This window comes from Castanea sativa, chromosome 5, assembly GCF_040712315.1.
Source record: "Castanea sativa cultivar Marrone di Chiusa Pesio chromosome 5, ASM4071231v1".
Taxonomy (NCBI): domain Eukaryota; kingdom Viridiplantae; phylum Streptophyta; class Magnoliopsida; order Fagales; family Fagaceae; genus Castanea; species Castanea sativa.
The window spans coordinates 6865247-6879713 of record NC_134017.1 but is presented as its reverse complement, the minus strand read 5'-3'; the positions used below and the strand labels follow the sequence as shown (position 1 = coordinate 6879713).

The 14467-nt window shown below is 33.6% G+C and overlaps 1 protein-coding gene across 1 annotated transcript; it reads right to left on the bottom strand.

Annotated features, from left to right (window-relative positions):
• Positions 1-1629: 1629 nt before the first annotated feature.
• LOC142634644 (putative F-box/LRR-repeat protein At3g18150) lies at positions 1630-4915 on the bottom strand. Its single transcript, XM_075808936.1, has 6 exons — positions 4702-4915; positions 3920-4619; positions 3767-3857; positions 3399-3619; positions 3236-3251; positions 1630-1833 (listed from the first exon to the last, which is right to left on the bottom strand). Exons 1-6 carry the CDS (start codon positions 4913-4915, stop codon positions 1630-1632), a joined length of 1446 nt encoding a protein of 481 aa, XP_075665051.1.
• Between the last annotated feature and the right edge of the window lie 9552 nt (positions 4916-14467).

Sequence of the window (14467 nt, the reverse complement as noted above, 5' to 3'; positions counted from 1 at the left end):
ATCCATCGCACATTAAGTGGCCTTGACATGTATGAGTTCAAGCTATCTTTTGTTATTTTCAAAATTTCATTTCTTCACTTATAATCGGTAGGGTTAAGATCGTGAGATTCTTTGTTTTCCTATTTTCTGTTATAGGTTGCGTTATTGTGTATATCGATTTCCAAAAGATGCTTGAAGTCTAGAACTGAGAAGTCAATAATTGTTTATTTAATGTAAAAGTCACATTGTCATTGTCATTTCAAGATTGTCTAATCTTAGCATATGACTTGAGTAGACTGGTCTTTTCAAAATAAAAAAAAGCTAAACATGTTGTAAATCATAAATTGGATTATAGGGATCAAGCAGTAATCATCTAGGGTGGAGGTGTTTTTTTTTTTTTTTTTTTTTGATACAAAATAGAAATTTTACTCTAGCCAAGTCTAAGTATATATGTGTGTGAAGCTCTCTCTTGGAGACTTGAACCCCGGCCCTTACTCCCCATACCCCTACAAGCACTTATACTTGTGGAGTGATCATCACACCAAGGATGTGCAGTGGTAGGGTGGAAGGGATTTAGTCAAAGGCAATTGAATTTGTAGAGGAAAAACAACGCGACTATTCAATCCGCATTCTTTAGACTCCAAAGCTCATTTCTTGAGTAAGTTTCTTGATATTTCATTAAAGAAATACATATTGACTTTTTTCCAACAATAAATTGAGTTTTGGGTTAATGGTTTTTTTTTTTTTGAGTTTTGGTTTAATGATGAATGTATAATGATCTATATGTTGTGTGTGCTTTCTTTTCTATGAATTTCAATAATGTATGAATCGAGGATTTTAGCATTTGGTTTATTAAGGTTTTTTTTCATCTTTATTTCATTATTTTGTTTAGCTTTTGTTACTTTTTATAATGAACTCTTACTAACAAAATTTTATGACAATTATGGTATAATATGTGTACAACATTCTCCAAACTTATCTTATATAAAATATTACAATATTATCTGTGCATCGCACGGGCAACTTACTAGTTATTATAGTAATTGATCTAATATTTGGAAGAACAACAACCAAATTTTTTTTTTTTGGTGAATATTTAGAGCTACATTTATTGAGAATCAAACCAAAAAAAAAAAGGAATATATCACCTACCCCAATTTCTCCTTATAATTGTGTAACACCAAGATATAGACCATTCTTACAAATGAAATACAATATCTTATCAGAAAAAATTGTCAATTTATTGTATAACTTTTATCGTGCAATAAATCTTGTAAGCACATGTTATTTAGAATTGAAAATTTTCCCTTCTAAATTGTAAATGACAACGGAAAATTGTTTCATAAATGATAGAGCGTGATTATGCTACACATTTATTTAAAAATTTCTCGCGCAACTAGTAGAAATAATTTAGTAGCCAAACCACAAATTTACTAGAAAATAACTACAAAATATTGCTAATGCAAAGTCCAAAGTAGTCTTACAAAATATTGCTAATTCCATAAAATTCATGTTAACTGAGATTCAACAAGATGAGTCAAAAGTAGCGCATGTGAGACCATTCTCAACACTTCTGCATCCTACAAAAGTGTACCCTTTTAAGATGCTTGTATATGCATATTCCCTAAAGTTTTCAATCTTGGACACTCTTCAACTAACACCACCAACAAGAAACTGGAAATTCTCCAAGGTTTTTGCATTCTCAAAAAAATAATTGCTTAGGATTTCTTTATCTGCACTTCCTCTACGATTGTCAATCTCAACAGTCTTCAAGCAATGCCTCCAACATGGAAATGGAAGTAATTTGCAACAGCTAGAATTTTCCTCTTTATGAACAGGTTTTTCATATGACAACTGAAATATACCAGCAACCAGTTAGTTAGCAATATGTAAAGGCCAATAAAAACATCATCTTGAGTTAAGAGTCTCAATAGCATTAAGCGCAAAAGAGAAAGTTGAGTGAAAAATCAAATTATGATTGCAATGACAATCAGATTTTACTGTGAAATTATTTTCATCATTGCACTAGTATTGTAAAACTACCTTTGCCACTTTTGACATCGATTATCAAGCAATTTTTTACTTATTATTATAAGTAACAAATTTTGCTAAAGTTTTCTCTTATCCCAATCTTCTCTCTCTCTTTTGTTTAGATTCAGATATAAGCTGCTAGAAATTCTGTAAAGCTAAATATGTTCTCTGCGGCAATAGCAGGCAGGTTACTTCTTACTTGATATGGTTGACCCTTTGATGATACAAAGATTTGGGCTCATAAATGATAAAATTTATTAAAATAATCATGTTGGGAAATTTCTACACGACAACTACAATTACTTAGAGAAAAGACAAAGACTTCTCCTTCATTTTTTAATTTTGACTTTGAATCTAAATTGCTAAATTGGGTACCTGCCATAACCTCATCCAGACTTCATAAAAGTGAGAGTTTTGTGTACTGAATACAACTTAAATTACTATGATTTTCCTGTAGCAGTACAATTAGGTTTCTAGATTTTGCTATCAAGTTCCATCCTTATTGCTTTCTGTACAATCATCCAATGGGGAATTGAACAAAGGCAATACTATAATGATTTTTAAAAGAGGAACCAACAAAATAAAGAAAAGAAAATTTGGATCACTAAACCTGTATGTTGGTTCTGGATTGTGTAGATCAAGGGATCATTGTCGTAGTGCACCTAGGTGAAGCCTAAAAAGAAGTTGCAGTAATTTCAATAAGAGAACATATTTGTTTGAAAATCTAACCATTAACTTGCATGTGCTTGTTATATCCTCAATACTTGCAAATTTTAAGAAAATAAAAAATTCATAGTTATATCATCAATCAAATATTTAAATTTCAAGTTTTTGTGATATAAAACTATATACAAAAAATAAGTTTATTGATTGAATAGTAAATAACATCTGATTTCAATGAAATTTGACATGCGTGTTACTAACATAAATAACATGTAATCCAACAGTTAAAATTTTAAAATTCACATCCAATAGAAAGATATATGAATAGTTTGAAGAATTTCTCTCTAAATTAGTTTGGAGAGAAACTTTATCTATAATTAAATATAAAATTCCAAATTTTGATGTAATGTTTGTTTTGTGCATGTTTGGGGAGGGGGGAGGATAACAAGATCTCACCATAAAATTGTCAAACCATTCTCCTTAAACAGGCATCATGTATAGAGATAACAAACATTTAGACAATAAGGACTTCCCTAACTATTAATTACACCAGAATCCTTACCACATTAAAAAGAAACCTGCTTAGCATGAGAAGCAAAAACATAAAACAAGAATGATCTTTTACAATAATGAATTTGTTTAAAGCAATCAAAGCACTATTTAGCATCCTCATCAGTCAAAAACTAGGGAGCAAAATTCAAGATTCTAAGAAATAAATATAATACCTTGAAAGATATTTTGTCATATAATCAGCAGGCTTATAACTGGAGCCGGCTTCTATTGTTAGAATGTCCAGAAGAGGAGAAATCCAAAGCAAGCTATCCACAAGTTCACCAATTGCATATCTCGTAAACGACAGTGGAGAAGATAAAATCAAATGCAAATGCTTGACATTATATGCTGGTGATGATACGGTTTTTCTCAATCTTTTTGGAATAATCGCATTCTTCACGAATCAAACAAACAAAAAAACAAATTGGACTTTTACAATAAATGTTAATATTTGATATTCAAGAGAACAAATGTAAGAAAAGAAAAATTAATACAAAAGAAATCAACGAGGAAGATGAGTAAAAATATAAATCATAAATACCTCGGCCGACTGAAGTGACAAACTCAATAACTTTGAACTAATCAGCTTTGAGAGGAATTCAATCTTCTTAACATTCCAAGGATCATCACGACTAATCATGCCATAAGTAGCTACCGACAGATTTAAAGCATTCGATGATGATAACGATATTACAGAACGAGTATAATGATGGAATCTACATAATTAGGAGCATCAAGCTTGACTTCAACTAGATTCCAGCACGCCAGTAAGGCCAATGATTTTAGCTGATCACTTGAAATCTCTATTCTCTTCAGCAGAGAGCAACATGTTAGTTCTAAGGTCTCAATGAGTGGAAGTTCAGAGAGATGGTCATTGAGCCAATCGTCTGTTACACATGCTTGTAACTTTAACTTCTTAAGATTTTTACAATGGACCAGGTTAATCTCACATGATGTCTGAACTATATGAACGCTACGAAGATTTGGAGCTTCCAACTCAACTCTCTCAAGGTCACGATTTTCTTCAATGCCAATAGCCTTTAATCCATGATGACATGACAATTCTATACCTTTCAAACCATAACACCATTTCAAATTCATGTCTTCTAGCGCAGGACACCCAACAACTAGTTTTTGTAAAAATTGATTATCATCCATATGAACTTCAACTAAGCACACTTTTCTTAAAGAGGACATGTTTATAAGACCACCAGTACTACTTGTATCGAATTTACAGCGATGTAAACTCAACAAACTCAATGATTTAGAAAGCAGAGCACTCTGAGGCAAGCAATAGCATATACTAGCAAACCTTTCAAAATCAAGATTCAGCTCTTCCACGTTACTCACAAGTGCAAAGCTAAGCCAGCGGTCAACACGAGACGCTGATTTGTCTACCCAATCGGTCACTAAGTGTAAAATTCTTTACAAGAACCCTCTGCGTTCGTCGGCTCTCTACATTTTGCTCCACAAAACTGTACAAGTCTCCTCTCTTCAGCCAGACATCCCGGCCTTTCGCAATTTTTGATAACGAGTTGAAATAGGTATGATCAAACCGAAGAATTGGAAATGTCGACCACACATGTTTCCATATTTTGGCCAATATTGCACATTGAAAAACTTGTTTAAATGGAAGGAAGGAGAGGATGTGTTGTAGAATAAGTTCTGGCAATTCTGATATACGGTCCATAACATAGCATAGAAAAGCTCAAATTTGAGAAGAAACGATGTTGTTGAAGTATGCTTATGTAGGAGACACTCTTGTATATATAATACATAGACGGTTGTTCTTATAAAACTAAGTAGAAGAGTCCTAGGACTGTGGGACTAGGAAAAAAGATTCCTAAGCAAATTCGAAAAACAATTATTACTACTTTTTATTAATTATTAGATTAGAGTAAAAATTTTATTTTGTGTAAAAAAAATTAATAACAATAAAATAATTATTAGATTAGATGAATGAATAAAATTCGTTTTCATTTCAAAAGCTGAAACTAATCGGATCTCGTCCAATTCGAAAGTAGTGGGCTTTGGAATATTTGTTCTGGTATTTGGAATTAAAGCCCATGCCCAACATCCTACATATATAAAAGAAACCCTATGCTCATTAATGGGTAGGCTCTTGCACACATAATTTGGCCTGTTGGGCCTTTTTTGTATGAGCCCAAAACAGTACTTTAATTGTGCCTGCTGCAAGGCCTAAATAAGCTTAGTTATTTTTTAATTTTTATCAAGATAGTTATATGTATTGTGCACAAATGTGTTCTGAAACGAAAACAATGTCAACAAAGCAACTCAGTTTTATTTTATATTTTTTAGGTGTGAATAAAGGCTGAGTACAATCTAGGTTAAGGCTGCGTTTGGTTGGACAGTAAATCAATTTCAGAAAATATTTTCTGCATTTGTGTGTTTTTGGTTGAACGGAAAATTTGGTCAAACTGAAAATCACTTCCACATTGACCGGAAAATAACCCTCCCAAGCTGTAAATTAATTTCCGTTTCTATTTTACCTTCAAATACAATTTTCCAGACTGAAAATAGAAAAGGAGAGAGAGAGAGAGAGAGCAACGGTAGTCACATCAGAAAAGAGAGAGAGAGCTAGAGGGAGATTGCTGAATCTGGTCAGATCATGCTGGTGATTGCGCGCCCGCGAGATCGCGCCGTCGACTACGTGCCCGCGAGATCGCACTATCGAGCTTGCACGAACGAGATCGAGGCGTGAGATCACTCAGTCGACTGCACATCGGCAAGATCGAGGCGCCATAGAACTCGCGCTGTGAAATTGCACTGACCACCGTGAGATCGCGCCGTGAGATTTGACCGGATTTACGATGTGAGATCTCATCCTCCTCTTTCTCTCAGTTTTGACCGAATGATTTATGTGGGAATGGTGTTTTTTATTTTTGTTTGTTTAACAGTTGATGTATTGCAATTTTATATTATAAAATTTGTTTGGAAGCTGGGAAAATGGCTGAGAAAATGTGAGAAATTAGTAGAAAATTTGTATTTTCAGAATGTTACCAAACACTTGAAATTATTTTCTAATATAATTTTTAAAATGCAACCAAACACTAGAAAATATTTTCCTTTTCTGAAAATATTTTCACCTGAAATTATTTTACACCCGGAAATTAATTTACACCGAAACAAACGCAGCCTAAGTTTAGACCCAACTCACAATCAACCCAAAAGAATTGGCCCAAACTCTCTCTCACCCAAAATTCACACACTCGGGTTGGGTTGGGTCTCTAGCAGGTAAATTGGGTCTGGGTTGGGTCAACTTCTTTCTATCCTTTTTTTTTCTTAAATAAAAAATATTTTTTTAAGAGTGTATTAGTCAAATGGTTCATTAATCATCATACAACTTACAATGATATCAAAAAGTTTACTAATTATGACTAAATTTAATATTGATCATTCATGCCATTTTTAAATGTGACAAATTTTATTTCTGTAATATACCAACAATTTAAAACTTGAACTAATACTTCAATTCTTACAACATTTTATAATCTGTGATTATTTTACAATATTTTTACAAATTGTTGATGTGGTCAATTTTTTACTAGTTTTTTATTTTGGCCCATCATTGACATTACTTTTCCGTTAACCAATTACAACTCACCATATCAGCAATTTGTAAAATTTTTTGTAAAAAAACTTGTATCTCTAGTATTACTCTTAATTCTTAGATTACATTTAGATTGCTTGATTTTCTCATTAACAATAGTTAATCTTCATATCTACCTTGTTTCAAATTAATTAACTTGCAACTGAAATGACACATCTTCATATACAAAGTGCTTAAGGATTTAGGGGGAAAATGGTTTGATTTGCGGGTTAACAACATATTTAAAAAAAAAAAAAAAAAAACTTATATAAAATCTCACCAATCACACCGCTAATGAAAGTCAACTAAGCAAATCCAACTAAGCTAAACATGCAGCCTCTTGAAATAGCAAAAATTTACTTGTAGATGCATTCCCATCTCCAAGTCCCAGCCGTAAATCAAAAGCCTTAATACAATTTTATTTACATAAGACCTCTATCATGGACGGCAATAAAATATATTTTATGTTTTTTTATTTTTTTTATATATATATATAATCAGGCAGGTCGGGTTGAACTTGAGAGCGACCCAAGACTTGAAGCAAACCAGAATATGTGGCCTGAACTCAACCCGAGTTCCCATTCAACCCGCCCAAGTCCTGAAAGGTTAAATAGGGACGAGCGGATCTATGCTCAGCCCTAGGTGCGATCATACCATCACTAATTTACTAAATTCCATCATAACTTAGTTCTTTATTTATAATGAGATAGTTGAGAGTATGAAGATTTGAATCTTGGGTGTCTTCATTATAAAACTAAAAGGTGTTAGTTGAATAATAATTAATAAGGCTTTTGGCCAAAGCAACTTAAGATTAGCACTTACAAGAAGAGGAATCCACTAAATCACATTTTTATTTGTGATGATGTAATTTTTTTTTTTTCGGACATTGAACTCAATTAATAAAATCATTGTGGGAATGGTACTATTCTCTATCTGGACAATCTATCTATCTTGGTAAAATCGTCCTTCTTGCTAGCCTAAACCTATTCAAAACATGTTAAGAGTTTGAATTTACAATTTTCGATAGATTGAGTTGCGATGGAATACCTATCAAAAATTGTATTTTGATTGATTGTGCATCGATTGTATGCTTTTCAAAAGACTCAAAACCTTGAATCTTGATCGACTGAGCCTCGAACAAGTGGCATAAAACTTTTCACAAATTCTTCTTTTTACTGCATCCTCACACTTTGATCTTGAATGTTGTATAAAAAATTATAGACTCAATGATTATTACATTGCTGTGGAATTTGCAAACCTAAAACCTAAAGCTAAATATATTAAAACCCTACGAGTCTTTGTTTTGTCTTGTTTCCTTTATAAGAGAAACCACGATTCAAAACCCTCCTCCCACACTTGGTGTAACAATTGTATTATTATTATTTAAAAAAAAAAAGAAAAAAGAAAAAGAAAAGAGCACACATACACAAATGAAAAAAAAAAAACGTTTCTAAAAACATTGAAAAAAAATAAAAGACTAAGATTTCCTTAAAAGGGAACTCATCAGAGAAGGAGACGATGGGAACATAATGACCAAACACACAGGTAGAAGGTCTCCCAGTTAAACGGGTGAGCATCGTAGTAGGACCAGGCTCGATCTCCTATAAGAAAAGGGAAATCTGGGAGCCTAGGAATGCCTAAAAGAGTGATACTAATTGAGAATTTTTGTTTAGAACCCAAATTGATTAGACAACTAATTAATCAGTTAATTAGCAATTAAGTAATTATGTGATCACAATTGTAACAATTCAATCACATAGCCACATCATCATTAGATGAATTTACTAATGTGACGAACACAATTAAGTTTCAGAACGTCTAAATTCTTTGTACATGGAATCCTTCACGAATTACCCGTACATGTTAATGGCCAAAACTTTTGGCCTACTTCAAGGATTGAAGCTTTGATTACTGCAAATCTGCAATGACACATTAGATTGGTGGCTCTAAGGCTTCACACTTGGTCCCCACACTACAAAACACGTGGGTCTTAGGCCGCGTTTTTTTAAGCTGCGTTTGTAAAAACGTGGCTATAAAATGGCTAAAGCCCGTTTTTTTAAAAATGCGCCTTAAAGAAAACAACTAAAGCTGCGTGTTAAACATGCGGCCATAGAACGTGTCTGAAGCCGCGTTTTTTTGAGCTATAGCCACATTTTTTGGGGTGGAGCTATTGCTGCGTTTAAAAAACGCAGCTTTAGGACCTTCATATTTCAATTTTTATTTTTATTTTATAATGTTAACCAAAATTTTTAAGAAATTTAGTCTGAAGCTGCGTGTTTAAAACGCGGCTTTAGTTAGGGATGGGGCTGCGTTTTTCAAACGCAGCTTCAGGTTTTGCCTATAGCCGCACGTTAAAAACGCAACTTTAATCTTTGTATAAATACGAAGGTCAGAAATTTCCAACCCTCTTCCTTTGCACATCACCAGCCTCCATCTCTCAATCTAGCTCTCACCTTCCATCCGATCTTAACCCTCACCCTAGATCTGTCACTCTCAACCCCTCACCCTCCATCTTCGACCTCAACCCCTCACTCTCCATCTCCCTGATCTCAAGCCGTCACCCTCCATCTCTCCGATCTAAAGCCCTCACAAGCCATAGGTAAATTTTTAAACCCAATTCATAGCAAATCAGTTCCTAACTTCCTCCATTTTTTTGTTTCTTGCAGGCTCTCTGGAACGTTTTGTTCGAGGATCTCAATCGGCAATTGAAGGTGCTCATCTTCTTCGATCGAAATCAGGTACGAAAGTGTGTTCATTGGGACGAGCATCATCTTGAAGAAGAAATGTCTTAAACGAGGTGGTTCCACTGGTACTCGTGCAGGTTTGTCATTTTTTCTGTCATCTTTTTGTTTCACCCGATTGGGTATTTTGAAATTTGTATCGGATCGCTATGGAGTGTTTGTTTGGCGGAGAAATCAGTGAATTTAGTTTGGATTAAATTCCAATGTATTAGTTTCAGATGCGTTGTGTATGTTTGATATAAAGGTTTAGTTTGATTTTGGTTTTTGAAGTTTGAATCTTTGTATATTTGATAGGAAAGAAAGAGTCAGTTTTTTTTTTCACTGTTGGGATTTTAATTATCAAGAAATAATGTTAGACACATTGGAGTGTAAATATAGACTGTGAACTCCACTGTCATACTCTGTTAACTATTAAAGATATCATACCCAAAACGAAGTGCGGTTACTGTAAAAATTTTCAATCAAGAAAGATAAATACAAATAATGGCTATATTGGTAGCATTCTTATCCATCTTGGTGGAAAATAATATATACAGGTTAATACCAAAGGGTAGTTTAGCAATCCTGATGCGAGTCTTGTAAGGAACTTATATATTTGCTTCAGTAACTCCAAAAGTTAAAAAGATCAGCTATGTGTTTTGTCAGGGTATGCATTTTGTGATTCCATAGACACAAGGCACTTACTGCAAGACTCATTGTCTAGAAGATCAAATCAACCGATAGTTTGTTTGTGTTCAGACTTTGGCTTAGACAACGAAAGTTAGATCAGCATATATAAAGAGCCTTTTGTCACTGATTGGGACTGTGATTTTAGTTAGGCATCTTTCTTAGTACTTTATATTTATGGTTGTCTATTTGTTAAGTTAGACTTTCATCTTGTTATGAGATATTGTTTGGTTAGAATCAATTTGGAGTTTTCTATTCAGTATAGGTAATATACTAAATGCTTATGTGACAGACTGCTCACTATTCTTAACTTACTAGCTATTTACTAAGGTGTAGTTACCCTTTATAGGTTACATTTAGTTCTATTATTTTATTAACACAGTTAACCTCCCCCCTCCCCAAAAAAACATGCTACCCATGTAACAAGAATCATGGATAATTATGGAAGGCCTCTAAGTGGGGTTGGTGGGATCATACTTCTATTGGAGGGCCTAAAACTCTTTTAGGAAGTGTATAGAATCATCTTTCTAGTTTGTACAGTACATCTAGGAGGGCAAAGTTGTTCATTAGTAGATATTAGGGACACTATATGATCAAAAAACATTCAATAGCTGTGTGACTTGTAACTATTAACTGTTAATTTTCATAGTGGTTAATTGACAAAGACTATGCTCAGTGCCACTCTTTGAAACTTGTGGGTATCCTTTTAGCCTCAATGTTTGAAGGGGCTACAGTGAAAATGACAAACTTCGAGGGGTTGTAAGTCTCTAAAATCACTTAGCTTCTTGAACGATGGTGCCAATGGGCCCCTCTGCGAAGAAAATGTATTAGTTGAATGTAGGCTTTGATGCCTAGCTGAGCACTTTAGACTCAGTGATTTTCATCTTTGTTGCCTTTGATTTCAATGAGTCACTTTCTTTCAAAGATCTTTTATCAAGTTCACGAGGGTGCCTACCAATAATACCTTTCTTTGGCTTGAGATTTAATGACATAAACTACATGATGTCAACAAAAATGTTCTTGTGTACGTTGTACCTATAATAAAATGCTATGCTCTAATAAAATGATTGGGTGGGTAAACTTGATGGAACTTTGAAAGGCTGAATGCTGAACAATGCTATGAATTGGAGTGGGATAAGTTTGGAATGTAAAGAAGTGACTTGAAGGAAGTGGATTTGAGTTGGTACTTGTGTTGCACGATTACTAGAGTTAATGTTTATATTTGTTGTTCAATGCCTGTGAAGTCATGATTGTAAGTGAGTAATTGGATTTGATTGTATCCTGTAAAGTGATTAGTGATCTAAAACTTTGGTGGGTAGGGATGTGACCGTTGTCTCAAGTACATCATTCAGCAATTTTGAGAAAGTTATTCTTAATCTATTGTGCTATGTGCACTCTTGTTTTGTTTGGTTATAGTAATGTTGTGCTACCACGTGTATGTTGTTGGGAGTAGCTTGTGTGTTTTATTAATTTTTCATTGATTGTTTGGTATAAGAAGTGGGAAGCTTAAGAGCCAATATATGTATAAAAATATATTAAGGGTTGGTTTTATTGTCTCATTATGATTTTGAGATTTTAAGGAGCAACATGCTAGGCGTTAGCAAGTGAAGGCAAAATTGAAGATGCTAAAGGAAGGGGTGACACTTTTGCTCGTGCATTTTCTGTGCACTTGGCCAGGTAGTTTTATGATTTCATAAATTTTATCTCATACATTTACTGCATAGTTTTACTACTTCTGAAAAAAATAAAAAAGGTTAATTGTTTGGGGATAAACAAAGTACATTCCCATTTAGATAGCTTCCTACTATAATTTAATTTAATTTTTTGAAAATAAAAGAACTAAAATTGATGCATAGTTATTGTTCTTTTCAAATAATTTAAATTAATGTGAAAATTTTCCAGATAAAGGACAATAACTATTGTAGATATGATTCAGCTTAGGTAACTTACTATTTCTTTGCTCTATTGTTAAATTTTTTCTTCACCAAGCAGTGAGGAATCTTCATTCTCAGATTTTCTAGAGTTTGTTCCACAGTAGATTGAGACTTAGAATTAGAATCTACATGAACACCGTTAGGATTGGAATAGATACTTCTCTACATTGGATTGAGGTAAACATTTCTCTTTTTCTTTCATTTCTACCTAATTGGTTATGGTAAGTTTGTTCCTTTTAAGATGGAGTTTTTCATTACTGTACCAAAATTCTTTGGCTCTGCCTATCAGTTTCATTACTGTACCAAGAAAGGCTCTAATATGAGTGTTCAACCCCGGGTGAATGCATGTGGGCATGTGAGGCCCATCACCTTTTCCTCTGCCCGATTCCAAATCAATCTCTCCCATAGGCAAAGTCCTTTTTCCTTACTGAAATAGATTCACTCTTGGTCAACCTCACAATAATCTAATTAGCTAATAAGAATTAAAATAAAAACCAATGTTGCAGCAGAAAACAATGTAATTTGACTTCTAAAATTAAATAATAAAAAATTAAAATAAAATGGTCATCGTTCTTTCCACATCACTAGGTTTGTATGAATTGAGCCATTGAACGAAAGTGAGAACATCATAGACAATTTGGTTTGGACAATGTAACATAAAAAAAAAAAAATAATAATTCTGAAAATAATTTTTTTTACCATTACTTGTCAATTCTGAAAGTCTATTGGGTTTTGAGTTGGACTTCTTTTTGTCAATGCACCAACATGTGGAGGGCTTGGCCCATGCCAATGCCACCTCCCCAATTATGTGTCGGATGCTTTATGGAAATCCTTCATTCTTTTTGGCCTCTTTCAAAGTAGATTGATTGGCTGATCATAATTACACGATTCCTTCATTTAAGTGTGCATGGGCACTATGTGCTGCACTGTGTTGCAGCTTAGGCTGCATTGGTGTAGCTTGCTTTGTTGGTTAGTCGTAGGTTTGAGACCTTTGTGGTTAGTAGTTTTTCAATTCTCATTGGGGTGCAATGACATATCTATGTGTTTTACTGCTTTAAAAAAATGGTTTTTGTTTTTTTGTTTTTTTTTTTCTAGGTTTAGATAGTTTATCTTTTTATGGTTCATTTGACTAATAGAAATTAATTGTTTCTTTTAATTTATTGGCTTTTAACCTTTTCTAATAGAACAACATATGAATGGATTTACAATCTTCCCTCTGCCACGCATGTTGTGAATTTCCATCTAATTTGGCTCCTTATCAACACCTGTCCTTCACAATTTGTGCAGGTTGCAGGGCAAGTCTCAAGTAGTTCAGGATGAGTTGGTAAGGCTTGGTGAGCAAATGCTGAATAGTTTTGAGGGCACCAGGGCTCTAGCCTTGGAACTTTGTCATGAATTTGAGGATAAGTTTCTCCAGCATGTTACATCCAGTGAGGTGAGGTTTTCTGTCTCTTTTTTTTATTTTATAGTTTAGTAAACTTTAGTCTTAAGCATGGAAATTTTCCAATTAGAAGGATTTTTTTTTTAATTTATATTTGGCATATAATCTTTCGAATCCCTTCAATTTATCAATAAATGAAAGTGTTTATTATTTTGAAACTTATCTACATAATATACCTTCTTGGTGTCAAGAAGTTGTCCTCATTCATTGGTTAACATTTGCCCTTGCTGACCTTGGGAATTTATTAAAGGTGAAAGATCTCTAAAGTTGTATCAAGGTTGTTAGTTACTGCCCATCTCAATTCTTATCAATAAAAAAAATGAGCAGATCTCTTACTCCAATGTAAAGTGGATGAGTTTGGAAGAACAAGTGCATTGATTGGATTTTGTTGCTCCTGTCCCCTGGGGAATTAATATATATAACTTGTTATTTTAGTTATTTAGTCTTTTAGTATTCCTTGCTCATTATATGTTAATTATTTCCTTGTCCTAGGCAACTAGTCCTCAAACGGCTGGTCAACAAACTGTAGGATTTTCTTTGACCTCTCATTTATTTTACAGCTTGGGTACACCAAAAAGCAAGAGGAAAGACATTTTCGTGGAGTCATCACTTTGGAGGTAAGGATAACAGTTGATACTGTTATACTGATAGATATGTGATTATTGGCTTTTAGTGCTGATTGGAATTACCTTCATATTTGTTGGAATTACCTTAAATATCACTTGTCTTATTGTTGAGATAGATGCCAAAGTAATTGTGGATGTCTTCCAAAATCCTGCCTATAAAAATAATAATAGATACAAAAGAACTCAAGTTGCTTCTCATATAGAGTTGATGAGTTATGCTAGGT

Bases quoted from the DNA above. Each gene is read 5' to 3' on its own strand.
- LOC142634644 (XM_075808936.1), bottom strand. From the start codon at position 4,915: ATGGACCGTATATCAGAATTGCCAGAACTTATTCTACAACACATCCTC. The intron at 4,620-4,701 runs GTTTTGTGGAGC...CCGATTGGGTAG, and splicing joins GAAGAGAGGAGACTTGTACA to ACAAATCAGCGTCTCGTGTT. The intron at 3,620-3,766 runs GTATTTATGATT...TGATTCGTGAAG, and splicing joins TGTCACTTCAGTCGGCCGAG to AATGCGATTATTCCAAAAAG.